This window comes from Triticum urartu, chromosome 5A (genome assembly GCF_056163025.1).
Source record: "Triticum urartu cultivar PI428250 chromosome 5A, HENAU_Tu73, whole genome shotgun sequence".
Lineage (NCBI taxonomy): Eukaryota > Viridiplantae > Streptophyta > Magnoliopsida > Poales > Poaceae > Triticum > Triticum urartu.
In genome coordinates this window covers 42,328,240-42,354,218 of record NC_141877.1, presented here as the reverse complement: position 1 = coordinate 42,354,218, position 25,979 = coordinate 42,328,240, and the positions used below count along the sequence as shown (strand labels likewise).

The 25,979-nt window shown below is 49.4% G+C and overlaps 3 protein-coding genes across 4 annotated transcripts; 2 read left to right on the top strand and 1 right to left on the bottom strand.

The window, feature by feature from the left end:
* The first annotated feature begins 248 nt into the window (after window positions 1–248).
* Window positions 249–1,521, top strand: LOC147967850 (uncharacterized). 2 transcript variants are annotated; one of them, XM_087525407.1, is made up of 3 exons: window positions 249–402; window positions 504–759; window positions 836–1,521. In XM_087525407.1, the coding sequence occupies exons 2-3, from the start codon at window positions 538–540 to the stop codon at window positions 1,172–1,174; spliced, it is 561 nt and encodes a 186-aa protein (XP_087381533.1). In that variant the 5' UTR covers window positions 249–402; window positions 504–537; the 3' UTR covers window positions 1,175–1,521. The 2 variants fall into 2 exon arrangements, with proteins under 2 accessions (XP_087381533.1, XP_087381532.1); XM_087525406.1 differs by having other exon boundaries at window positions 250–402; window positions 529–759.
* Window positions 1,522–6,828: 5,307 nt separating this feature from the next.
* On the top strand, window positions 6,829–9,378 carry LOC147967849 (uncharacterized). Its single transcript, XM_087523281.1, has one exon. The coding sequence runs from the start codon at window positions 6,829–6,831 to the stop codon at window positions 9,376–9,378; it is 2,550 nt and encodes an 849-aa protein (XP_087379407.1).
* Window positions 9,379–20,172: 10,794 nt separating this feature from the next.
* On the bottom strand, window positions 20,173–22,386 carry LOC147967848 (uncharacterized). Its single transcript, XM_087522570.1, has 2 exons — window positions 20,548–22,386; window positions 20,173–20,329 (listed from the first exon to the last, which is right to left on the bottom strand). Exon 1 carries the CDS (start codon window positions 21,872–21,874, stop codon window positions 21,089–21,091), a length of 786 nt encoding a protein of 261 aa, XP_087378696.1. The 5' UTR covers window positions 21,875–22,386; the 3' UTR covers window positions 20,173–20,329; window positions 20,548–21,088.
* Window positions 22,387–25,979: the final 3,593 nt, after the last annotated feature.

Below are 25,979 nucleotides of genomic sequence, written 5' to 3'. Positions count from 1 at the left end.
CTGGGTCGCTCGCGTAGTCTCTCGCGTATCGCAGCCTTGCATGCTCACATGTACGGTGAGTCCCCTCCCCCTCCCTTCCCCGTTCATCTAGCTTCTAGGAGCACTACGCATGCATGTGCACCTGTGTGTGTTGGGTGAGCAGCATTGCCAAAGATGGTCTAGGCGCTCCTCCCACCCCACATGCAACTAACCCGTGGTTGTGTGTGTGTGTGTGTGTGTGTGTGTGAAGCCCGGGCTCGACACGTCGCGGCCTCACTTTGCATCGCACACGACCACACTCGCTACTTAAACAGCTACGCAGTCCACAACACCAGTGGCCGGCAGCCTCCAACACCACCCTTGGAGTGTAGCACGTCGCTCGCGTAGGGAAAAGGAAGCACCTCCCACATCCGACGAGTGACGGTGAGTCCCTCCCCCTCCGTCTCCTCGTTCTTGCATTTTGTCGCTGAATTCTTCTTTCTCTTCCTCTTTCTTCCTGTTGACCTTGACTAACAGTGCCTCAGTGTCTCATCTCCTCATCTTGTCCAGGTTTGATCCATGGAGTCCCCGCAAAAGAAGGCTCCTGCATCCATGGACGGCAGCAAGGCGCCTCATCTGCTGCCGGTGACCCTGTCCCTGGCCAAGAAGACGCCTCGTCCTGATCTTGTCCGAGGAGTCAGTTCATGGGCGCTCCTCACCGCCTGCCACATCGCGCTCTCCTTGGCCATCGGCACCGTAATAGCCTACGCACTCTACCACTTCCACGTCCGTTGCAGCCAGGTACGCCCGATTCCCCTTGCCCTACCCCTTGGCTGCTGCCCTTCTCCATGCCTTCTCAATTTCCACTCCTCCACAGTCCTCCTTCTTTCTGCGCTGCGACCAGCTTACGGACGCGGAGGAAGCCATGGTGAACGCCCTAGGGATCGGGCTGCTGTGCTGCCTCGTGCTCCAGGCGGCCGCGGCGGTGCTGGCCCTGCGGCTCCCGTGCCGCCGCCGTCGCCGCGCCCTCGCCTACCTCGCGCTCGTGCTCACTATCGTCGGCCACTTCATCATGGCCGCCATAGCCCATATCCTCCTCGTCGCCGACCCAGGAGACCTCTTCTTCCGGATCTGCTCCACCGGGGGCCTCTTCATCTACGCAGCGGGAGACATCATCAGCTTCTTGGCCCTCCTCCTCGGCAGCGGTGAGGAGTAGGACTGAGAAGCAGGGGTACGTAGGCAGCGTCGCAGCGATCATGTCCATGGATCAGCTGGTGAGGTACTAATGAGGGACTGATAAATAATGAGTAGGAGTATGCATTATGCTAGCTGCCACAATTGACCGAGTGCCGTATGCGTGAATCTACCAGTGTACTCGACTGTTAATTGGATAGATCGGAGATGCTAGTACGTATTTGTGTAATGTGTTACGTACCCTGAATTGTGCCCGTCTTTGATGCAGTAGTATTCCACCTTTCCTCTGTAGTATGATCAGACATCATTTATATGCTTATTTATCCAGCTTCGATATAATTGATGTTGGTGAGATTGTCACTTCATGCAGTATAGGAGTATATGTTAACTATGGTTTTTCATGCAACCGCTGGCTAATCCACTGGGGATAAAGCTGTTGTTCCAACTTGTGTATAATTGAAAATGCAAATGTAACTAGGTTCCTAGTTTCAACTTACTCCTACCTGCTGATTAAGCATGCAGTTTTCTAGAGTTGTGCAATAAACGTCTCATCATGGTTTTTAGCTGTTTTGATCTAGCTTAGCAAGCTACCTCAATTTAGCTGCACAGTGATATTTCAGCTACGCATGTAACCCGCGTGCTTCGTGCCCTGCTGGTTTTGCCAGCCCGGGTAGCGTGCCATTGCTGCTTTGCCATGCCCGTGACTACATGCGGTAATGCATGCATGCATGTCACCATGTGCACCGCTCTATCTTTGCCAAGAATATGAGAGGTGGTGGGGATCCAAAGGTCTGTCAACACGGTTTTTTGTTTCACAAAAACAAAAGGTCTACAGTGTACTCGACTTGACCCATGTCATCTACTCCAAAAGACCCATCAAAAGCAGAAGAAAAAAGGACGATGATGATTCATGAATAACCCCTCAAGCCCTCTAGAAACCATGACGAAACCCAACCAATAAAATGCCTCAAGTGTGACCTCAAGGAAAAGGAAATCTTCACATGCATGCTCACAGCTCACTTGGCGACTATTGCTACGGACAACAAAACTTGTTTAGCGTCCGCCAAGGTTCACACAATATAATAGTACGAAATAACGAGGTCGTCAACATCAGCTTATAACTAGTAAATTAAAGTAGCTTGTGTCAGTATTCAGATGGAAATCCTCATGCCGGTAAGTTCTAGGTATGCTTTATAATTTATCAAGAGGAATACTAGCGTATGAAATAATGTGAAGAATGGCCTTGAAGGTGAATAGAAGATAAAAACACTGAATTCTTTCATGGAGTTGCAAGCAACAGAATAAGTACAAACAATATCTTTTGTCTAACTCAGGGAAAAAGTATGGACCTCCAATATCTACCGAACATCAGATTTCTAGCGATGTCAACCCGAACGAGTAGTTCGCTGGAGAACCCCCTCCAGCGCGAACGTTCTATTCGCTACAGGTAACCCGCCAAGCGAATACAAAGCCGTACATGACCTTCGCTAGGCTTCTGGCCCAATCATCATTCCCCTATGCAAATAAATAAATAAATGAAATATTAAAAAAGAAAGTTTTTTCATGATGTAGGTATAAATAAAAAATAGTATAATTGACAGGTTGTACACAACAAAATTGGATGACAAAATTTGTCATATTAAAAACAAGAACAAACATAAATATTTTGTTTCAAACAAAAAAATCTCATAAAAAATTAAGATTTTTTTTGTGGAAATAACATGGCAAATTTAATAAAAAAAACAGAAGAGTTCACATAGCAAAAGTCTACATTGCGGAAAAAAGGTTGTGCTTGTAAGAAGGTCCAAAATTGCCATGTCAAAAAATTTGATAGCACGTAAAAAAGGAATTTACCATGGTACGCTAAATAAAATCGCTATGGTCCAAGAAAATGTTGCAAGACAAGAGAACTATGGTCTAAATTGCCATCCTGCTTACAAAAAATTACCATGGTCTAACCAAAAAGAAATTGCCATCGTCTACATAACGAAAATTGCTAAAGTACCTACGGAAAAAACTACCATGGTCTAATGAATATAAAATTTCCATGCTATAAAATAATATAGCAGCTATGTTACCTATAATAAAATTGCACATGAAAAAAATATAAAAATATTGACCAATAAAACATGGATTTTTTGATAATTTGTAGTGGGCACATGGCAAAATTTGGAATTTTGTAATTTCAAAAGGATGGCAAATATTAGGGAATTTTGCCATGGATACATGGCAAAAATATTAATCTTGTTGCGTGTACAACATGGTAGGTTTATGAAAAAAAATATAAATTTGTTGTCGTTCTTAAATATAGAAATTTGCATGGTTCTATTAAAAAGTGAATATTGCCGTGGTTCATTAGCTGAATTGGACATGGTACTTGAAGTGAATTTGTCATGGTCCATAAACTTAATTAGCCACGGTTCCTAAATTTTTTTGCCATGTTCCATAAACTTAATTTATCATGGTCCCTAAACTGAATTGGTCATGGTCCCTAATTTTTTTTACCATGGTACATATAAGAAAGGAAAATTGCCATGGTACGTAAACTGAATTTGCCAAGGTCCATGAAACACTCGGGGCGTATCAGCAAGTTTGGAGGCCAGCACAGAATCCCTTGACATGGCCATGACGGTGTGCGATAAGCGATAATGCCACATGTGGCGACACTTGGTGTCCATCAGCAACGCCACTCAGTTATGCCACGGTGCAATAGGCATGCCAATATAGGTGCTGAGCCCAACTCAGCAACCACCATCAGGAAGGCACATCATGCATGGTGTGCGACGACACACATCATCGGGACATGTGCCTTATGAGATTTGGGAATGCTAATTTCATCTTGTTCGCCCGCCATTGGGGCACATCCTTTGATGGGCCAGATGCATATCCACTGCATTGTGGCAGTTATTTGCTGTTATCCCCTATAAGATGCTAATCCACACTTGATTTGATATGCCACAATTCCTCTAACAGTAAAACTTATTTTGATGATCTTGTTTTTTTTCACGAATACGCAAAGCTTGCGTATCATTTCATTGATAGAAGGAATAGAAGAAGTATAGTGAATGGTACAACACATGACACGAACTCAAACAGGTGTGAACATGGTGTCCGGAGCAGAGAAACAAGGGGTGCTCAGCCCGAACAGAAGAGACAACACAGCTAAAGCCAACCAAGCCAAAACCAAGAGCGGCAAAACACATCGCCGAGGCCAACATCGGGGACACCGCGAGCGAGCAAGATAGCACCTTCAAGAAGGAAGACAAGGCCAAGACGCAGTCGCCATCCGGTCCCGAGGAGCCAGACCTAGGGTTTCCCTGAGCTAGAAGAGGGGCGTAGCCAAAAGGCTGTGGCAGCGCCTCCAAGAAGGACAGCGACACCCGCAGGCGCCGCCGCTGCCAGCACGGGCAAGCCGAGCAGGGGTTTCTCCCTGGCCTGAGGCTGCGCAATCCCATAGCCGCCGATAATGGAGTCGAGGATGAGGAAGCCAGCTCTGGTTGGATTGGTGGGGCTGCACCTGCCGCCGGAGGGTGGCACTGCCTCCGAACCCACGAACAAAGGATCAGGCCAAAGGGGGAGGCTTTGAGGTGTACAGGGTAAGGCCGGCGGCGAAGCGAAGACCACCGCAATGGGGGGACGACGGCGACCGGCAACGCCGGCAAGATAGGACCGGAGAGACGCAGATCTGAGCTGCCGTGGCCGTGGCCGTCTCGGCGAACCAGGCTAGCTGGAAGGGACGCAGCTACTGGCGCCGAGGCCGAAGCCGCCCATAGGAAACGCCAGCAAGCGTCGAACACCGGAGAACGCGGGGTCGAGGCTGCCGGGGCCGGAGCAGCGCAGCAAAGAACCCATCGCGAGGCGCCCCTTGTCTGCCACTACCACTGGAACCTCGCCACCGCCGCGCGAAAGCCGTTACCTTGGATCATGGGGGGGACGCCTGCGCGAGCAGGCTGCGTGCACCCCCGCAACCGGCCACATGCCCGCACCCAACCGAAGCGCCAGCGACAGTGAAGGCCGCGCCGCCGGGGGGGAGGGGAGGGCCGTGGGGATGGGAGCCCATGGCCGCTGCCAAGGAACGCCGCACCCCCTGCCGGACCGACAGGAGTGGGGTCAGCCGCTGCGGTGATGGAGGGGGGCGCCTGTGACAGCCGGGGAATCCTGGATCCGCGCGCGGGGAGGGTTGGAGGTGGTGGAGGCGAACCGGATCCGCGCGGCCAGGGCACACCGGAGACCTGCCGGACCGGCGGGAGCCAGCCGCCGCGAGATGCGAGGCGGGTGGGCGGGGGAGCGTGCGAGAGGACAGATCCGCCCCGCCGCCGCCTTCCTGTGGCCCGGCGCGGCTTCGCCGGCCGGCCCTCCGGCGGTGGCGATGTGGGGGAGGGCGGCGGAGGGAGGTGCTAGCACCGGCGGCTGGGATTCCCCCGTGTCGCCAGAGGAGGGCGACGCGGGGGACAGGCTCCAATCTTGTTATGTCGTGCATTCTTTGAACGTTAGTTAACACTAAATATGTGAGCATGTGAGGGATTAATTCGTTAGGATCTTGATATTTCCCTAGATGCCAAAATACTTCATGTGTTGAGACATCATGACTTGCAATCGATTGAGTTTCCATGTGCTCAGAATAGATTAAACAGTGACCATCTTACTTTGTTAAAGCAACTAGCTAGTTATGTAGGCTCCGACGGTCCAACAACATCTGAATTGTTGCTTTTAATTAGACCAATGCTAATTTATTTAGATGATCCACCCTTTTCCATACAAAGTTGAAGGAAAAGCAATAGGGAATGGGTAGGTTTGTTGTCCTCTTCTAGAAATTAGGAAAAATTGTTAGAAAAGAGAAAAATAGTCTTACTCAAGATAGTGCGTTGAACACGTGCATGCTTGGAAAGCACATGATGCCTCGCCAATTTATGCTTTGGTGGAGGCATGCAGTGGCGGCGGCAGGGGTATTCACGTGTATTCGTGTGAATACCAAAGATTTGGCCCAAAAAATTTATTATATGTATTATTCGGCGACCCACAAGCCCACAGCCCAGAGCCCACCAGTATTGCAGCCCACACAGCGAGCAGTTCCAACACGCTGACCACCTCGGCACCTCGTTTCGCTGATTCGTTTGACCTCGACCCGAATCCATTCCCCAGACCCCAGTCCCCACTCGGTCGTTCGTTCCCCAACTTAACCTAGCGCCTCCTGCAGCGGCGGCGGCGAGCAGCGGCAAGCGGAGCCGCCGGCGGCCGGCGTCCAACGAGCGTCCAGGTTCTATTCTCGTTGTCCATGTCTTTTCTCTCTAGTTCTCTTGATCTCTTCCCCTAAGAAAGTAAGAAGGCCAGCCCCCAGCCAGATTAAAATGATTACTAGTACTAGTTTGCTGGCGTTTAGTATCCGGACAAATAGCAAATCTGCAATCGTTCTTAAGGGCCAGCCAGTTCCTAATTTAGTATCTGGTCACTAGTTTGCTAGACTGCAGTTTTGCTATTTTAATGTAGTTTGCTGGAGCGACCAGCAGAGCAGGTTGCTTGCTTCTTCCTAGTACATATTACTGCTAGTACATCTAGTTTGGTGGAACGACCAGGTTGCTAGATTGAAATTTTGATATTTTAATTTTTAACCTACAATTTTCAGAGTGTATATTTTGGTAGATTGCTAATCTATCTTTTTCTGATCTTTTATCATAGATGAAGAAGAAGGGTGTTAGCATTGTTGCATTGTGGGAAAGAGCTTCAAAGGCAAATAAAAGAACTTCCACATCTACACCAAATCCTCCTGATGTTGAAGTTGAGAGCAGTAGCATTCCTCCTGATGTTGAGAGCAATCTGCAACTGGCACTAGTGCAAGCACATGAACCGGATGATAGTCACACAGAACCTGAGAGTGGCTCCCCAGCCCCAATTATAGAAGATGATGAAGCAAATGATGAAGTTCAATTTGAAGTAGATTTGGACGCACTTGAGTCAGATCCCGGGAAACGGATCCCCATCTCTAGGTACAATGTCAATGACCAGGATAAAGTTAGAAGGAGATACATCGAGTTGGGGGCATGTCAACCAAAGAAACATAATTTTGAGTACAGAGACATAAGTGGATTACAACGTCGCTTTTGTCCTTCTTGGTTTAAGGATTACAAGTGGCTTGAGTATAGTGTGAACAAAGAGGCTGCTTTCTGCTTTGTTTGCTATTTGTTCAAGGATAAAACAAAAAGCCCCGGTGGAGATTCATTTGTTAAGGGTGGGTTTAGAAACTGGAACATGAAAGCAAGATTGACAAGGCATGTTGGTGATGTAAGTAGTGCTCACGCTGAAGCTCAAGAGAAGTATGATATGTTCACTACACCACAAACATCAATTCGGGAGTCTGTTGCTTCCAACACCTCACAATACAAGGCTTTGTATAAACAACGTTTGACATGGACACTCAAGTGTGTGAGATTTCTGTTGCGCCAAGGCTTGGCATTTAGAGGACATGATGAAAGTGAAGACTCACTAAATAAAGGAAATTTCCTTGAGCTTCTAAATTGGCTAGCAGGAAATTTTGAAGAGGTTGACAGGGTTGTTCTCAAGAATGCTCCACGGAACTGCAAGATGACTCACCATGATATACAACAAGAGGTGATAAAATGTTGTGCACAAGAGACTACTAAACTAGTCATTGAGGAACTTGATGGTGGTCATTTTGCAATACTTGCAGATGAGTCTAGTGATGTGTATCAGAATGAACAGTTGGCTGTTTGCTTGCGTTATGTTGATAACAAAGGAAGGGCAGTTGTAAGTTTTCTTGGTCTTGCTCATGTTGAAGATACTACCTCTCAGACACTAAAAGCTGCAATTCAGAAAATGCTTATGGACTACAATTTAACCTTTGCAATGGTTCGTGGGCAAGGATATGATGGAGCTAGTAACATGAGAGGTAATGCTAATGGCCTGAAAAAACTGATTATGGATGAGTCCCCTTCTGCCTACTATGTTCATTGTTTTGCCCATCAACTACAGTTAACTCTTGTTGCTGTTGCTAAGGAGAGTGGTGATTGTACTTGGTTCTTTCAGCAGCTTGCACACTTGTTAAATGCTCTTGGCATGTCTTGTAAAAAGATGAGAATGCTTCGGATAGCTCAGGCTGAAGAACTCATTAATGCATTGGAATTGGAAGAAGTAGAAACAGGGAGTGGGCTGAATCAGGAAATGGGTTTGGGAAGGCCATGTGATACACGTTGGGGCTCTCACTTCAAAACTGTGAACCATGTCATCTCTATGTATGGTGCACTACGACGAGTCCTTCGCAAGATTGGAGACGAGTACCATGGTACGGAGGCACAAGCGGCTCTATCCATAGAGACAATATTTCGATCATTTGAGTTTGTTTTCATGGCACACTTGATGCAAGAAATATTTGGATACATAGATGAGTTGTGTAGAGCTTTGCAAAAGCAAGACGAAGATATTGTTCATGCTATTGAGCTTGTTGGTGACACAAAGTATTACTTGGAGGCTTTGAGGACCGATGCTGGATGGGATGATTTTCTCACAAAGGTCACATCTTTTTGTACAAAGCATAAGATCAAAGTTGTTGATATGGAGGGTCCTTACTTTTCCGTTGGCTGGCCTAGAAGGGGTTTATGTAATGGTGTGATCAATTACCACCGCTTCAAGGTTGATATGTTTGTGAGTGTCATTGATAGGCAAATCAGTGAGCTGAATGGCAGATTTGATGAGGTAAACACGGAGCTACTTTCTTGCATGGCAGCATTCTGTCCACTTCATCTATTTGCTGCTTATGACCAAGATAAGTTGGTTAGGCTTGCTACAAAGTTTTATGCTTCTGATTTTACAAGTGATGAACTGGCAAGACTTCCATGGCAACTAAACATGTATGTTATTAATGTGCATAGAGATGAAAGGTTTCAAAACCTGAAAAATCTGTGTCAGCTTTCAGTTATGCTTGTTGAGACAAACAAGCATGAACAATATCATATTGTTTACAAGCTTCTTAAGTTGGTATTGATTCTGCCAGTAGCTACTGCTAGTGTTGAAAGGGTGTTCTCTTCAATGAGCCATGTGAAGAATAAGCTAAGGAACAAAATGGGTGATGAATATTTGAACAATTGTTTGGTTACATTTGTTGAGAGAGAATTTTTCAATCAAGTGAAGGATGAAGATGTCATCAATCTCTTCCAAAAAGGCGACCACAAAGTTATATTTGCATCATTGTCATCAGCCTGGCCGGAACCGTAGCGGAGAGTCGAAGATCGCCATGTTGTCTTGCCTCCACACCTAGCTCATGGGCCAAGGTGTTGCAAACCCTACTCACATGACTGACGCTGAAGGATGCAAACATCCCCAAGACGTCCAGAATGTCCTGTAGCACTCCATAACATGGTGATAGCATCTGAGTTTCACTTTTTAAGTCATTTACTATCACCAAGCAGTCCATTTCAAGCACAATTGCCCCTCTGTAAGCTTCTGCCACCGCCTTCAGGCCAACCAAAGCCGCCCTGGCCTCCGCTTCTTCCACACTTGCTGCAGTGCCAATCTGTTCGCAAACTGACATCAAAACCCGTCCACTGGAGTCCCGTGCGATCACACCCGCCCAACACTGTCCACTGGCCGGCAGGAAAGTGACGTCAGAATTGATCTTTATTGTCTCCTGAGGCGGGGCAGTCCATCTCTTAGGTGTCTGGCCAGATGGACCCGGCCCTGGGGTGTCCGAAGGCCACATTGCCTTCCCTGTTTCAGATTCTATCAATGAAGCATTTGCAAGCTGAAAATCCTCCTCATACTTCAGGAGGAAAAGTACAGATTTTCTGATAATCTCATCGCCTTTCCCATGAACACAATTGTCTCGCAGGTGCCACCCTCTCCATAGCAGCATCAGCACCCTCGCCCGCATGTCTTCTGAGCATTTATCTAGAAGCACTTGCAGCCAGTCCGGGCCAGTATACCTGAAGGAAATTTCATCAGGGATCTCCCACTCCTTTCTCATTTCATACCTTAGAGCTTTACTCTTGGTACAAGCAACTACCGCATGGAATTCATCCTCCTCACCACATCCGCATATACCGCATGTGGCATCCACTTCCAGTCAACGGCGAATCCAAGGGGCAGGCTTGGATGGGCTCAAGCCTGCCCTCCAAAATCGAACAATTTTTTTACTACTACTCATCAAGTCATCAGTGCAGCCCAGCCCAGCCCAGAAAACACAGGCCATCTGCTCAGCCCCTGTAAACGCTGGTCTCGAGCACCAATTCCAGCGGGCTGCTGCCTGCAACACCTCTCGACGCCTCATATTTGGCACGTATGGCTGTTTAAATTGACAATACCATTTTTTACCTCAAAATTTGACTACTTCCAAAAAATCTGAGAAAACTCTTGTAAATACTAGATGTGACTAGTATGAATCTGGGAAATTTTGAGCATCTTTGGACAAAGGGATTGGTATATAATAGCTATTTTGACAAAATGTCCAAATTTCGGTTCATAAATTGTCATATAAAAAATAAAAATAAATCAAGTAAGTACTACATGCTTACAGTAGTAATCTAGGAAACTGTAAGCTTATTTTGACAATATGATTAGGAGATAACAGCTATTTTGCTCAACTGATCCTAATTTTGGTTGAATATTTGATAGTTGTCAAAAATTCTAAAAAAAACTCTAGTAAATACTACATATGACCAGTAGCAATCTGGTAAAGTTTGAGCTTATTTGCACAAAAGGATTAGGAGAAAATTGGTTTTTTCGTCTAAAAGGTGTTTAATTTACTCGTCATTAACTTTGAGCCCCCCCTTCATTTTCTTTCTGGATTCGTCGCTGCTTCCAGTGTCCTCTTGAATTTATTCCTCTTAGTAGCAAGCGTATTTGTAGCCACCCGCCATCCAAAAATTCTAACTCTGGGTGGGACCTTTGCCTTCCAAATGAGATCCCAAATGCTTCTAGTGTTTGGGTCGCTGGATGAGCTCGAGGGAATTTGATGGGTCTGACCTTACATTGAGGCGGCCAGTCTATAGGCACTCCTAACTGAGAAGACTCCATTCCTTTCATAGTGCCAGGCGATTCGGTCTTCCGCATTAGATTTTGGAATTGGAATTTTGCAAATTTCATCAGCATCAAAGGGGTGGAAGATTTGCCTCACTAACTCAACATTCCATTCTTTGCTGTCCGATCGCATAAGCTGGTTTACCCAACGTAATCTTGACCTCCTGGCAAAAGCAGCCGTCTTAAATCCTTCATTACGTGGGATCCATTGATCTCTTTGAATCTGAATACTCTTCCCATCGCCGACTCGCCATATAATCCCTTTCTTAAGTAGCTCCAAGCCGGCCTCAATCTCCTTCCACACCGGAGAAGGATCGGAGGTAAACACCGTATCTATGAGGTTTCCATGTGGATAGTACTTCGATTTGAGCACTCTAGCACACAAACTATCGGGGTTCTGAATGAGCCTCCAACTTTGTTTTGCAAGCAATGCCACGTTGAAACAATGCATATCCCTGAAGCCAATGCCACCCGCTTTTTTAGGTTGGGTCATGCGTTCTTTTCATATTTGTCACAAAATCCTTTCGAAAGTAGGAAAACACCCATAGTGAAGCATGGGAGAGCCTGAACGACCGATTTGACGTGTACTTCCTTTGCAGCATAGGCCATGAACCTTCCTGACCAATCATTACACCTTTTTGCAAATCTGTCCAAGATCGGTTGGAAGTTCTCATCCTTCATTCTACCTTCCGGAGTGGGTAGCCCCAAATACTTGTTCTCAAAAGAGGCTGACACAACTCCCAAAGTTTTCTTAATCTCCTCTCTAATCCCTTCTGGACATAGCTCACTGAACAACAAAGAACACTTGCTCTCGCTCAACAATTGCCCGTGCCTCTTTGAAAGGAAACTAGCACCTCTTTCATGGCACATGCCTGCTCCACTATCGCTTTGAAGAAGATCAGACTGTCATCTGCAAAAAGTAGATTTGATATTCCCGGGCTATTTCTTGCAATTTTAATGGGCGTCAGCTTACTTTCTCTCATATTCTTGTTCATGAGATTAACCAAACCATCCGCGACAAAGAGGAAGAGATATGGGCTGAGAGGGTCCCCTTGCCGTAGGCCTCTAGACGGTATGAAATGTTCCAGCAACTCTCCGTTACACCGGACTGGATATCTCACTGAGCGGACACACTCCATAACCCAGGCTGTCCACTTCTGGCTGAACCTAGGTTTTAACAAAACCCCCTCAAGAAAGCCCCAATCCACCCTGTCGTATGCTTTTGCCAAATCCAACTTATACGCACAAAACGTGTCATGCTTATTTCTGCTATGTTGGATCTTATGGAAGCATTCAAAAGCAATAGTGGCATTGTCTGTGATCATACGTCCAGGAACGAACGCACTTTGAGTTTCAGAAATTATTCCATCTAGCAAAGGCCGCATTCGATTTACTAGACACTTTGATATCACCTTGTAAATTACGTTGCACAGGCTGATGGGTCAGTAGTCTTTTAGAGACTGTGCGTTTTTGCCTTTAGGGATCAATTTGTATTACGGTATCGTTTATTCCTTCGGGCATTATTCCATTGTCGAAAAAACTTAGAACACCTCTGACCACATCATCACGCAGGACTTCCAAATTTTTCTGATAAAATCTAGCCGGTAGACCATCCAGGCCAGGCGCTTTCCAAGGTCCAATCTGAAACAAGGAGTCACTCACTTCCTTCTCTGTGAAAGGCTTTGTTAATGATGAATTCATCTCTTTCGTGACCTTTGTTTCCACATGCTGCAGCACCTCATCTACCTTTACCCCACGTTCCTTATCATATAGATCTTTGAAAAAACTGCTCGTGATTTCATGTATCCCCTCTCTGTCCTCTTTCCACACACCACTACTATCCATTAATTTGCTGATCTCGTTTTTCTTTTTCCTCCAAGTTGCTTTTCTCTGAAACCATTTCGTATTACGATCCCCTTCACGCAAATAGGTAGCTCGTGAACGCTGTCTCCACATCAGTTCTTCTCGCAAGAGAAGTTCATCTAGTTCTGCCTCACATAGTTTTATCTTCTGTTGGTTTTCAGCCGAGCTTGGGGAGTTCCACAAGACGCTCAGGTTTCTCCTATATTCTGCCGTCTTTTTTAGTACTGATCCAAAATCCTTTCCAGCCCAAGTTCTCAACACCCGCTCCATTTCCCTGATTTTTGTTCTCACATCTCGAAGGTCTGTAGCTTTGCCTGGGCCACTCCATCCCTCATCAATCACTTTCTGCAGCGACTCCACCCGTTCCCACATATGCTCATAGCGAAAGGGGCGGTCAGGTTTAGCACCCACAGGTCTCCATTCCTTCCTATTTCCGCATCTGATAAGGACCGGTAGGTGGTCGGACCGGCTCGAACAGATGTGTTCGACTGTGGCTTTTCTGAAATGTTCTGTCCAAGTTGCAGACGCCACCCCTCTATCCAATCTCACACGTACCGTTCTGCCTTCCATCCTGCTTATTATTATATGTCCACGCCGGTCCCTTGAAGCCAAGATCGAACAAGCTACAGTCAGAGAGGACTCTTCTAAAATTTTCCATGTTTCTCTCCGATCTCCTCCTGGCTGATAGGTGTTCAGACTGCCACATCGTTTCATTGAAATCCCCCACCATTAGCCACGGGGCACTCGAGTTATCTTTTATCCGTCTCAACAGTTCCCACATGAGGTGTCTTTCATGAGCTTTCGGTTCTCCGTAAACAAAGGTGCTCCGCCACTGCAAACCATCCGGTGTCAAACGAACTAACACATCAATGTACCTCGGGCCAACGGCGAGCTTTATTATTTCAACACTATCATCATAGAAAAGTGCAAGCAGATTATTCAATCAGTACATAACAAGGAAATGAAAACAGTTCCATCGGTTATCCTAAAACTAAACATACCATCTCCTGCAAAAGAAAAGAAAAGAAAAGAAGCTAAACATACCGTGTATATAGCTCCACCAGACGATCGATTTTTTCGCACTCACTCTCAAAAAACATTCCTGGTGATCTGATCCTTCTGTACTAACACCTTGTGTAAGAGGATACCAATCAAACATGAGGAAATCCATAAAAATATAACAAGATTGTGACGGCTTGAATTTAAATGTTGAACTATTTGCTCCTGGTTAAGCAGTTGACTAAGAAATCGGTTAGTCCCGAACCTTCTGAGTCACCGGTCATTATTGCACATAGATCCAGATTCGGGTCCTTTGGCTTGCTTTGATGACATATGAGATTGTGAGGGGCCAGCTTCCTGCCTTTGTCTGCTTACGAACGGGTCACCGGGGCACATACCCACCGGGCGCTGCGCAACGCTTTTACCCGTGGTCTGGCTGCCTGGATCCTCCCCAGCGCAAACCCTTGCCGGCTGGCGCCCGTGGGGCACAATAGGTAAATAGTAAGTGATCATCTTCACACGCTTGCCTGACCAGAGCAATAAGCAGGCATAAAGGACAAATGTTTCCCCACGCTCCTGTGGTCCCCACTGACGGGTTTCGCTCACATCCAAAGATGCCTTGCCTGTCAGACTCTTGTCGTATTCCTGACCGACTAACGATTTTTGGATGTCCACCCGGCTTTTGGCTGCTGCGAGACCTGTCCAGTTTTGGTTTCCTCTTGCTTCTGTCGTGACGAGCGGGTGTTAGGTTTCCCTATAGGTCCACCGGTTAGTCTCATTCAGATCTGAAGGAGTCTTTTTTGGCCTATCGCCGTCGTTGGTCCTGGCCATCTATCCCGGCTTCGGATGCCTACTCGTCTTTCCATTGCCGCGGGATGTAGCCAATTTCAGCGCTCCTTTGCCTGTGTCATGCCGGGTGGGTTTTGAGCTCTGACACGACGATATCAGCATGGGTGGGAGCACATGCCTCGAGTGTTTTCAACTGTTATCTTCTTGGATGTTGGTTGGTGCGTGATGGAGATGGTGTCCTTTATGGCACTCCTTTCTGTGCACCCAGCCGCCCTAAACCACCCACTGCACCCTGGAGTGTGCATCAAATAAATACGATGAATAAAGCAACGGGACGGTACAACCCACCGGTCAGAACCGTACGTAGTGGTTGGATGTGATGCCAACCATGTAATTGGATGTGACCATCAACATGGCTCTCCGCGTCGCATCTACACCAACCGGCTACCCAGCAATGTGCCCTCTCCTTCCGTCCACCAACCAAAACCAACACACCAAACCACCATGGCAACTACAACACCTCTAAATGACTGAACAAAAGTCTGTGTGCTCCAAGTAACGAAGCAAACACGAACCCCAGTGACTAGAAGCAATACACCCGCATCTATGAAGAACCCGTGCAGTGCATAACTTCAAACGATTAAGAACACGTATAGAAAGGACAACATAACGACAACTTTATATCTCGTTCTATAAAGACACAAGTTATGCAATTAACTTAGTTCGAATAAACGCAGGCGATTAAGAACATACAAAAAAGGTAATGCCAAACAAAACATCTCGCTCAGAAGTGCTTGACCGGACCATTGACAACATCAAATAGACGTGCATTGCCACACATTTCATGTTTCCAGCACGCTCGCCAATGAACAGCCAATGGGACGACGTACGCCAATGGCGCCAAGTTAGCTCGGAGCGATCTCAGCGCCGCCGCCTACGCGGAGTAGGCTCAAAACCTTGGGCAATGAATAAGCTCGAAAAAGCCCCTGCAAAACAAAGTGAGAGGAAAGCCAGTGTGACCATGTCCGACAAACGACACAAAACAATAAATTTATAGAAAAACTCAATCGAATTAGTAAAAAGACCAAAACACCCCGACTTTGCTCACCCTGACTCGAACAGACCGAGCACTTCACGGGGCAGCGACCAAGGCACAAACCGGCTCGCGCGAACGAGGCTGCCAGCCCGCAACATGCAACCGAAACACACGTTGAGCCAGGTAGCAGCATGTGAAGGATGTGCATGTCGACCTAGTGGCGCCAACAATGCGCCATTGTCGCACCCCCTCTGTCGTGACCGGACCAGCCCAACGCGGGGTTAGGATGCCCATAAACAGGAGAGACTTATAGGGACTTAAAGTGTGCATTTGGGACTTATGAAATAAGACTCTCAAGGAGGGACTTATAGAAACTTATAGTTGTAATATGGTCTTATAGGACTTATAAGTCCCAGGAACCAAACAGGTAGAGACTTTTTAGGGATTTGAGACTTATAAATTGGGACTAAAAAAAGTCCTGGGACTTATGAACCACACAGGGCCTAAATGGCATCATCTCAACGTGGTGCCCGTGGCCTCCATTGGCGCGTGTATGTGTAGCCGCTGCCTCTTGGCTGTGTGGGTTGATGTGTAGTGTGGAAGAGTACATGGAAGAAGACGCCGCCGGCGGACTCTCCGGCCGTCGACGTCGGGGTACGTCCATGGAGCTGGTGTGGCTCCCCTCCATCTCCTCGCCGTCGTCGCCGTGGGCACGTCTCAACTTGGGTCCCTCTTGATGTGATCTGATGTGCTACTAAAAATCGGAAGAAAAAGAAACGACTCACTGAAGAGAAGAGCGCGTACGTGCACTTGCATGCATGTACCATGCAACTCAAAATGTCTAAGTCTTCGAAGAGCTAGCTTGACTTGACACACAACAGCTTCGTATGTGATGCCGTCGACGTCGTCGAGCTCGGACGGGTGTCACTGCCCCCGCCGCCATGTCATCTAGCTGGTCTTCTGCATGTGTGCTTGCACCACCGCGAGCGAGCCGCCTGCCGTACGCGCCGCCGCAGTGGGCGTGTGTATCTCTGGCTGCCATCCGTCCCGATCTTGCTGATGCTGCCGCCAGGTCACATCTCCTCTTGGTCTTCTCCCTTCGAGATGAAAAGTGAGAAGATTGATTATACATGTCGTTGACGAAGAAGAATGCTTGGGTTAATTGTTGATGTAGCTTGTGGCAGCGTGGATGAGTGACGGGTTTGTCGGGATCGCCAACGGATGCCCGTCGTCATCGCGGACGCTGTTAGTTAGGAAGAATGAGATTGCACGAATCGATAATCATTGATCGTGTGCAAGGTGCACATATATAGGTACAGGGTGGACCGGCCTCTACTTGTCTCCCAAGATGTACAAATATACGGGGGGAGAGAGAGATACAACGGTATAAATACAGACCCTAGTCCTATACATATGCAGTGTATAACATACGCTCAACACCCCCCCCCCCCCCCACAGTCGAAGCGTCGCCGGAGACACAGAGACTAGACCGAAACTCCTCAAAAACTGGGGTCGGTAATCCCTTAGTCATGACATCGGAGAACTGCTGAGTGGTAGGAACGTGTAGAACATGAACCTTCCCAAGAGCTACCTGCTCGCGAACGAAGTGAATGTCAAGCTCAATATGCTTTGTACGGCGATGGTGTACGGGGTTGGCGGAGAGGTAGACGGCGGAGACGTTGTCACAGTAGACGATCGTGGCCTTGGGAACCACACAGAGCAACTCCTGAAGAAGCTGACGGAGCCAAGAGCACTCAGCAACGGCATTAGCCACTGCCCGATACTCCGCCTCGACGCTCGAGCGAGAGACCGTGGGCTGCCGCTTGGACGACCACGATATCAGCGAAGGTCCGAGGTAGACACAGTAGCCTGACGTGGAACGACGCGTGTCCGGGCAGTCAGCCCAGTCAGCATCGGAGTAGGCGACCATGTCGATGGATGAGGAAGCCGTCAGGGTGAGCCCCATGGTCATAGTGCCGCGTATATACCGAAGGATACGCTTCACCAGAGTCCAATGGGAATCACGCGGGGAGTGCATGTGGAGGCACACCTGCTGAACTGCATATTGCAGGTCAGGCCGAGTGAGGGTGAGATACTGCAGGGCGCCGACAATGGAGCGGTAGAACGCCGCATCTGGCGCAGGGGAACCCTCCAAAGCAGAAACCTTCACCTTGGTGTCAACAGGCGTGGACGCGGTCTTGCAATTAAGCATGCCTGCGCGCTCGAGAAGCTCATGAGCGTACTTCTGCTGATGCAGAAAGAACCCGTCGGCACGACGAACGACCTCAATGCCAAGGAAGTAGTGCAGCGCTCCAAGATCCTTGAGGGCAAACTCATCACGTAGACGAGCCGTGAGCTGCTGAAGAAGCCCAGGCGAGGATGCCATCAGGATAATGTCGTCCACATAGAGCAGTAGATATGCAGTGGCAGTGCCCTGATGATAGACGAACAACGATGCGTCGGAGCGGGTTGTATGAAACCCAAGCTGCTGTAGAAACCCGGCCATACGCTGGTACCACGCCCTGGGGGCCTGCTTCAGTCCATAGAGGGATCGAGAGAGCAGGCAGACATGGTCGGGATGCTCGGCGTCAACGAAACCAGTCGGCTGCTCGCAGAAGACCCGCTCCGTGAGATGGCCGTGCAGAAACGCATTGGAGACATCCAACTGATGCACCGGCCACGCCCGGGAGACCGCTAGCTGAAGCACTGTACGGATCGTGCCCGGTTTAACAACCGGAGCGAAGGTGTCGGTGAAGTCCACACCGGCGCGCTGGCGGAAACCGCGCACCACCCAACGAGCCTTGTAGCGCTCAAGAGAACCGTCGGGATTGGTCTTGTGGCGAAACACCCATTTGCCATTGATGACGTTGGCGTGAGGGGGTCGCGGCACAAGATGCCAGGTGCGGTTGCGCTGCAACGCGTCAAACTCCTCGCGCATCGCGGCGAGCCAATGGGGATCGCGGAGAGCGGCGCGTGCGGACGAGGGTATGGGCGACGGTGGAGAGGATGATGTCGACACCGCGCACGCGTACTCGTCAGCAGCATAGCGCGTGCTGGGGCGATGGATGCCGGTGTGGGACCGCGTCACCATGCCGGTGGAAGGCGGGTCGGCTGCGGCGGGGGGGACGGACGGGGGTGATGAAGAGTCCGTCACGCCCGGCGTCACAGCGGGACCGAAGCCGGCTACGATGGCGGGGCCAGCCGAGGTGGGGCCGGCCGGTACGGGGCCAGCCACGGCGCCTGGCAGGCTGGAAGCCGAAGGGCCACCCGGGGCCATGCAGGGCCGCGCCAGGGGGCGTGCAGCCGGGGCCGCGGCAGAGGAGCCTACGGCGGGTTGCGCCGCAGAGGGGCCCGCGAGGGGGGCGCCGAGGCTGCACCAGGAGGAGTTGGCAGGAGCCGCGCCGGGGCCAGGAGAGGCCGCGCCGGGGGCATCATCGAGTCAGCATACGGGGCACCATCAGGAAGCGCCGAGTCTGCTGCAGGCACCTGATGAAAGGGAAAAACCCGCTCGTCAAAGTACACGTGTCGAGAGGTGTACACACGGTGGGAAACGGGGTCGTAGCACCGGTAACCTTTGGTGTTAGGAGGGTAACCTAGGAAAATACATGCTACGGAGCGAGGAGCGAGTTTGTGTGGTGAAGTGGAGGTGGTGCTGGGATGACACAAGCATCCGAAGATGCGAAGACCATCATAGGAGGGAGGGGAACCAAAAAGAAGGTGGTGGGGTGTGTAGTTCCAGCGTGGACGACAAGGCCTAATGTTAACTAGGAGAGTGGCGGTGGCGAGAGCATCAGGCCAGAACCGAGGGGGCACGTTGGAGTGAAACAACAACGTGCGGACGTAGTCGTTAAGAGTGCGGAGAATCCGCTCGGCGCGGCCGTTCTGCTGGGATGTGTAGGGGCATGTGAGACGAAAGGTGGTGCCGTGAGAGGCGAGGAGATGGCGAGTGGCAGCGTTGTCAAATTCTTTGCCGTTGTCAGTCTGAAGGGCGAGGATAGGGCGCCCGAACTGGGTAGTGACGTAGGAGTAAAAGGCCGTGAGAGTGGCAAGAACATCGGATTTGCGACGGAGCGGAAACGTCCATGCAAAGTGAGAGAAATCATCAAGTAAAACAAGATAATATATGAAACCGGTGTTGCTCTCAACGGGAGATGTCCAAACATCACTATGGATTAACTGAAACCGAAAAGAAGAGATAGTGTTTGACTCGCTAAACGGTCGACGAACGTGCTTGCCGAGACAGCAAGCATGACAAGTGTGCTCATCGAATTTATTACACGAAAATGAAGAACTCTTGAGAATCTGGCGAAGGACGGTGGAGTTGGGATGACCCAGGCGTGCGTGCCAGAGGTCGACACCGGCGGCGAGGGCGACTGGTGAGGCGGTGGCGGTGGAGGTGGAGTGCACCGGGTATAAGTCGTCGGGGCTGTCACATCGGTGGAGCACCATCCGTGTACGGGCGTCCTTCACAGAGAAACCAAGGCCATCAAATTCAACAGTGAGAGGATGGTCACAGACAAGATTTTTAACTAGGTTAGGTGAGACAAGAACATTAGACATGTTAATAGGCATAGAATTAGACAGAAAGAAACTATGACCGACATGAGTAATGGGTACGGAGGAACCATCACCAAAAGTGATGCGGTTCGAAGTGATGAACGGAAAGGAAGAGGCAAGGTTACCGGGGTGCGACGTCATGTGGGCGGTAGCCCCCGTGTCCATATACCAATCGCCGCCACCTCCGTAATTGGAGGGAGACGGTGCCGAGTGAAGTGCTGCGAGCAGAGCGGGATCCCATGGAGCCGGAGGGAGCTGGTAGCCACCGGGCTGAGGTGGTGCAGACGGCGGCGCATAGCCGAAGGACGCCGACGGAGGCGCGTAGCCACTAGGGGCATAGCCGCCCGGCGCGAAGCCTGGCGCATAGCAGCCCGGCGCGTAGCCGCCAGGGGCGTGACCGCCCCCACCTGCCTGGTAGGGTGTGGCGGCGAGGTGTGCCTGCGGCCCGGTCGGGTGTGGCCCGAGGATGCCCGGGGCCCGTGGGACCGGCATGTGGTAAGCGTGGACCATGCCGGTCCACGGGTTGGGGCCGACGGCCCAGGGCGGGGAGGGCTGTTGTTGGCGCTGGGCCCCCCCATACCCGGGCTGCTGATGCTGCTGCTGGGAGCGACCGCCGCCTCCTCCCCCACGGCGCCTGTTGCGGCGACCGCCGCCCCCACCCTGCTGCTACTGCTGAGGAGCGGGAGGTGCGGGCGGAGCAGGCGGGAGGGGGTAGTACCCCGGTGGCGCCGGCGGGCGTTGTTGGGGCGGGGCGGGCTGCGGCTGCCCGCGAGATGTCCCGGCGGCGAGGGCGGTGTGGTGGACGCGGGCCTTGACCTTCTTCATCCTCCGTTCCTCCAAGCGTAAATACGCGGTGACGGACTGGAAAGTCGGGTTCGGCAGCAAGGAGAGGTTCGAAGCCACGTTGCCGAAGTCCTCATTGAGGCTGGCGGTGAGGGTGCTAAGCATGAGCTCGTCCGACACCTTGGCGCCGATGTCACGGAGCTCATCGGCAAGGCGCTTGAGACGCATGCAGTAGTCATCGATGGAGGAATCGTCTTGGTGGCACCCGAAAAATTCCTGTTGCAAAAACACAAGACGTTGAAGCTTGTTATCGGTGAAGAGGTTGTTGATCTTGGTCCATACGGCACACGCGTCATCATCCTCCGAGTCGACCGTGTGGAAGATATCCGGGGAGACGGTGAGGTAGAACCACCGGATGAGAGAGGCCTCAATGGCCGCCCAGTCCGGATCATCCACCATGAGATCGCCATCCACGGTCCCGTCGACGTGCTCGAGGAGGTGGTACTCGCGGAAGACGAGGTTGAAGTAGGTCTTCCACGCGTAGTACGAGGAGGTGGATTGATCAAGCTTGATGGGAACACGGGTGTGGATGTTAAGATCACGGACGGCGGTGGCGTCGGGGACGAGTCCGACGAACGGGTTGGAGTTGCTGGATTGAGGGGACGCCATGGGAGCAGCGGCAAGGGAGGGGTGCGGCGGCTCGGGTGGGAGGAGTAGGGTGGCGGTGGCGTGGGGTAGGGTTAGGGTTTTGGGGGGCGCGACGGCAACTTGGGGAGGAAGGCAGCGGCGGCAGTGAGGAAGGCGGCTGCTGCGAGGGAAGGGGAGGGCGCGGCGGCGGCGGTGGACAGCGGCGGCGGCGACGCGAGGAAGGCGGCGGCTGTAGGGCGCGGCGGCGGCGCTAGTGCGGAAGGTGGGAAAGGAATCGGTATGCTAAACTGATACCATGTTAGTTAGGAAGAATGAGATTGCATGAATCAATAATCATTGATCGTGTGCAAGGTGCACATATATAGGTACAGGGTGGACCAGCCTCTACTTGTCTCCCAAGATATACAAATATACGGAGGGACAACGGTATAAATACAGACTCTGGTCCTATACATATGCAGTGTACAACGTACGCTCAACAGCACGTGTAGTCGCTGCCTCTGTGTGGGGCTTCCTTTGGGCGATCCCCTGGGCCTCTCTCTGGGCGTCCTCCCCTCGATCTGATGGATGGGTATATATATAGGCAGAGGTGTGAGAATGGATAACTACGGCCTCGCGGGAGCGCCACGGTAATATGGATATACACGAGCTACGGACGTTGCGGCAGAGTTGTTGTTGAGCCGGCCTTCCTAATCTTGTGGACAGATTGAGAGGAGATAAGTACGCCGCCGTGAGTTTATCTTCCTAATCTTGTACTCCACACCATGGCATGCAAATGCAATTGCGTGCAAAGAAGTTACGCGCTCGGCCCCACCCCACATGCCGCGCCGGAGACCGGACTGTGATCTTCTGTGTGTGCAGAACAGTTCAGGCCTCATGCTCGCTTTGCTCCGTCCTCGCATCGCCGCTTCGCCCACGTTGCGTTGCTTGGCGCCTCCGCTATAAACGGCGAAGCTCCACACCACCACCAGGCTCCAACCAGCGACGGTTGTTGGTGCTTTCTTTTCTTAGCTTAAATCTTCTTCTCTTTTCCTGTTGATAACTTGATATTAATTAACGAGCAAAACGTACGTGCCTTCTTGATGATCTTTTTCTTTCCGGTTGAAATTAAGCTAGTGTATGTCAATTGTTTCTTCTCCCAGAGAAAATAACGAAAAAGGTTTCTCCCAAAGAAAATTAAACATGGGAACTAATTATCCGTGCGTTGTTGGCTTGTTGCTCATCTCTCTTCCTAGCTAGCTTGGATCCATGGACTCCCCGCAAAAAAAGGCTGGATCCACCATGGGCGGCGACCGCGAGGAGTAGGACTGAGAACAGGACAAGGAAAGGAACTGCCGAGAAACATGTTTAGATCACATGCATGTTACACATGCCCTGCTTTGCATTTTGCATTGGCCAGCCACGTTGCTTCTATACCGTGTTTGCAACTGCAAATTCTGTTGTATATGCCCTTCTCCCAGGGTCATTAACTTGTGAATTACACATATATCTTCCCCCAAATATGACTAGTGTTGTATACAAGCTCTGAATTTCAGGCAGCAGAGCACATACGGACACACACATGACACATATACAATTACAGTAATTCGTACCGTCCAACAACTCAGACATGGGTTCATTGTGCCGGTCATCATTGTGTACCTGATTGATCAACTTCTTGTTGAGTTTATGCACGGATTATGCACAGCGGAGGCTAATTGAAACTCTTCGATATTCTCCTTCTTTTCGGTTTTGATTGACTCGTGATATTACCTCACATAGACTCCATTGTATTCCAGAAATGTCGGTCATTCAGTTAAGTTTCCATGTTTCAGCAATGGTTCCTAGAGTCGGGAGTTTCAGTGTTTCACTAGTGTCAAAAACGCTCTTATATTACGGGTTGAAGGAAATAATTTGCTTCCTAGAGTTATGTCTGATTAAGTAGTTTTCCAGAGTTGGTTTTTGGGCTAATTTAGTTTCTAGGTGGTTTCCTAATTGAAAATGCAAATGCAACTAGTTTCCGAGTTTGATCTTACTTGCTGATCAAGCAGTTTTCTAGAGTTGAGCAAATGTAATTTTCTAGAGACGGGGAGGGGCTCACCGTAGCTGGTCGGAATCGGATGGTGGAGCTGTGTAGCTTGATCGTGCCGGAGGACTATGGTAGATGATCTGTTTAAGTAACAGTGCAGTGTGGTCTGTGAACAGCTGCGATGGGAGTCCAGTGCAATGCAGTGCGGTCTGTGAAGTTAAACTGCTTCTGGTATACTAGTTGCTAGTAACAGATGAACATAGTACGCTGGTAGTGGTGTGCGGTGCCGTTCCCAGCTTGCTGGCCATGTTTTCTTGTTCCGAAAAAAAGGAAAGCTCTAGCTTGAAGAAGGGTGATGATGATGATGATGACGGCTAACAGTGACCTACACGTACGTCTCCACCATCTATCTGTCTTTTTTTTTTGCTCGCTCAACGAACCAAACCTAAGCAAAGCACTCACACCATACCCGCTGGAGCTTGGCAGCGAGCAACCGAGCTAGTCTGCTTTATCCGAGTAAAGAGCTCACTATTTATCCGTTTTGGACACATGGAAGATCAATCCATAAAAAATCCAACTTCAGAGGTCTCAACACTTGGAACATCTTGGAATAGACCCGAAAAATATATCAAGATCCTATCTAAATAATCCCGCACATGCACGCTCAAGATAAAAAAAATCACTAACATGCTCACAATTCACTGAACAGCTATTGCCATGGCTGGTAAAATTTGTGTAGCATCAGCTAAGGTTTGTAAGAATGTACCACATAACTAGGTCCTCAACATAGGTTTAATCAGTATATTAAAGCAGCTTGCGCCAGAATTTATATGGGAATCCATATGCACGTCAAGTTCTAGGAATATGGTTTAGAATTGATCACCACGGGTTTTGGCATAGGAAATAAATTGAAGATTGGCAATGAAGGGAAATATGGCCTTGTTACAGCATCTGTAGGAGACCCCTCAAAAGTCATATTTGAGGAGATTTGTCTTGTTCTAGGGAACTAAGCATCAGCTAGCAGATTCCACAACAAGTTAATTCCCTTGGATATTATTCTTTTCCCCACAAAGCAACACTCCATGTCATCAAATTTAGTCCAATCGCAACCATTCTCAGTAAAAATAGGGAATTAATGGCTCTCATCCGCCCGTTGTAACCCGCTGTGCCGGCCGTCCGCCACAACAGTGATAGTCAAAATGGACCCCCCCCCCCCCCCCCCCCCGCGCAATGTGCCACCGACTAGCGGGTCAGGGAAAGGAGGAGGCAGGTGCGTGTCCATTTCATATTCGCGCCGACGCAAATGAGGCTAAAAAATGAGCTAAAAATGGATCGGCAGGCGGACGAAAAGCAGACGCGCGTCCGTTTGAATCGGCGCGTCGGCGACCTAAACGAACGCGCGTGGACAAAATGGGTCGTCGGGTTGGAGTTGCTCTTAGTGCATCTAACTTAGGTATGTTAGAATCTGTTTATACTCTTTCCTAACCAGCCAAACCTCCCGATCCTTTCCTAGATATGAGGATACAGTAAGACTACGGCTGCCCTGTACGTGCATATATGCTCCGGCATACGGTGAATACAATATGTGCTGCAATTCTTCTTCTTGCTTCCTACATGGTATCAGATAGAGTTTCCTCCTACGACCCCACTTCCGCCCTCCAGCCACTTCGTGCGAGAGCAGGTGGCTCTCGGCCACATCCGTGTTTTGCATGTTTCGACTGCTCAGTGTGTCACAAGAGTGATACTATTACTATGATTATGGAATCTTTTTCGGCAAGTATAACGTTTAGAAGAGATTTAACTGGTCCCAGACTTGAACCGTGAAATACTTTGTTACATATCCATGGTACAATTGTCACAAGGAACCGATGAATTTCGTTGGAACCTACATGTGAGTGGTAAATTCACGGTGGACTCTATGTATAGAACTCTAATAATAATAAGATTTGGAAGATGAAGATATCACTTAAGAATATAATCTTTGTGTGGTATCTTCATCGAGGAGTCATTCTTATCAAAGATAATCTTATTAAGAGGAATTGGCATGGAAGTACGCAATGTATTTTTTGTCAACATGATGAAACAATAAAACACTTGTTTTTTCAATGCAAATTAGCT

Bases quoted from the DNA above. Each gene is read 5' to 3' on its own strand.
- LOC147967850 (XM_087525407.1), top strand. From the start codon at position 538: ATGGAGTCCCCGCAAAAGAAGGCTCCTGCATCCATGGACGGCAGCAAG. The intron at 760-835 runs GTACGCCCGATT...ACTCCTCCACAG, and splicing joins TCCACGTCCGTTGCAGCCAG to TCCTCCTTCTTTCTGCGCTG.
- LOC147967849 (XM_087523281.1), top strand. From the start codon at position 6,829: ATGAAGAAGAAGGGTGTTAGCATTGTTGCATTGTGGGAAAGAGCTTCA.
- LOC147967848 (XM_087522570.1), bottom strand. From the start codon at position 21,874: ATGGCGTCCCCTCAATCCAGCAACTCCAACCCGTTCGTCGGACTCGTC.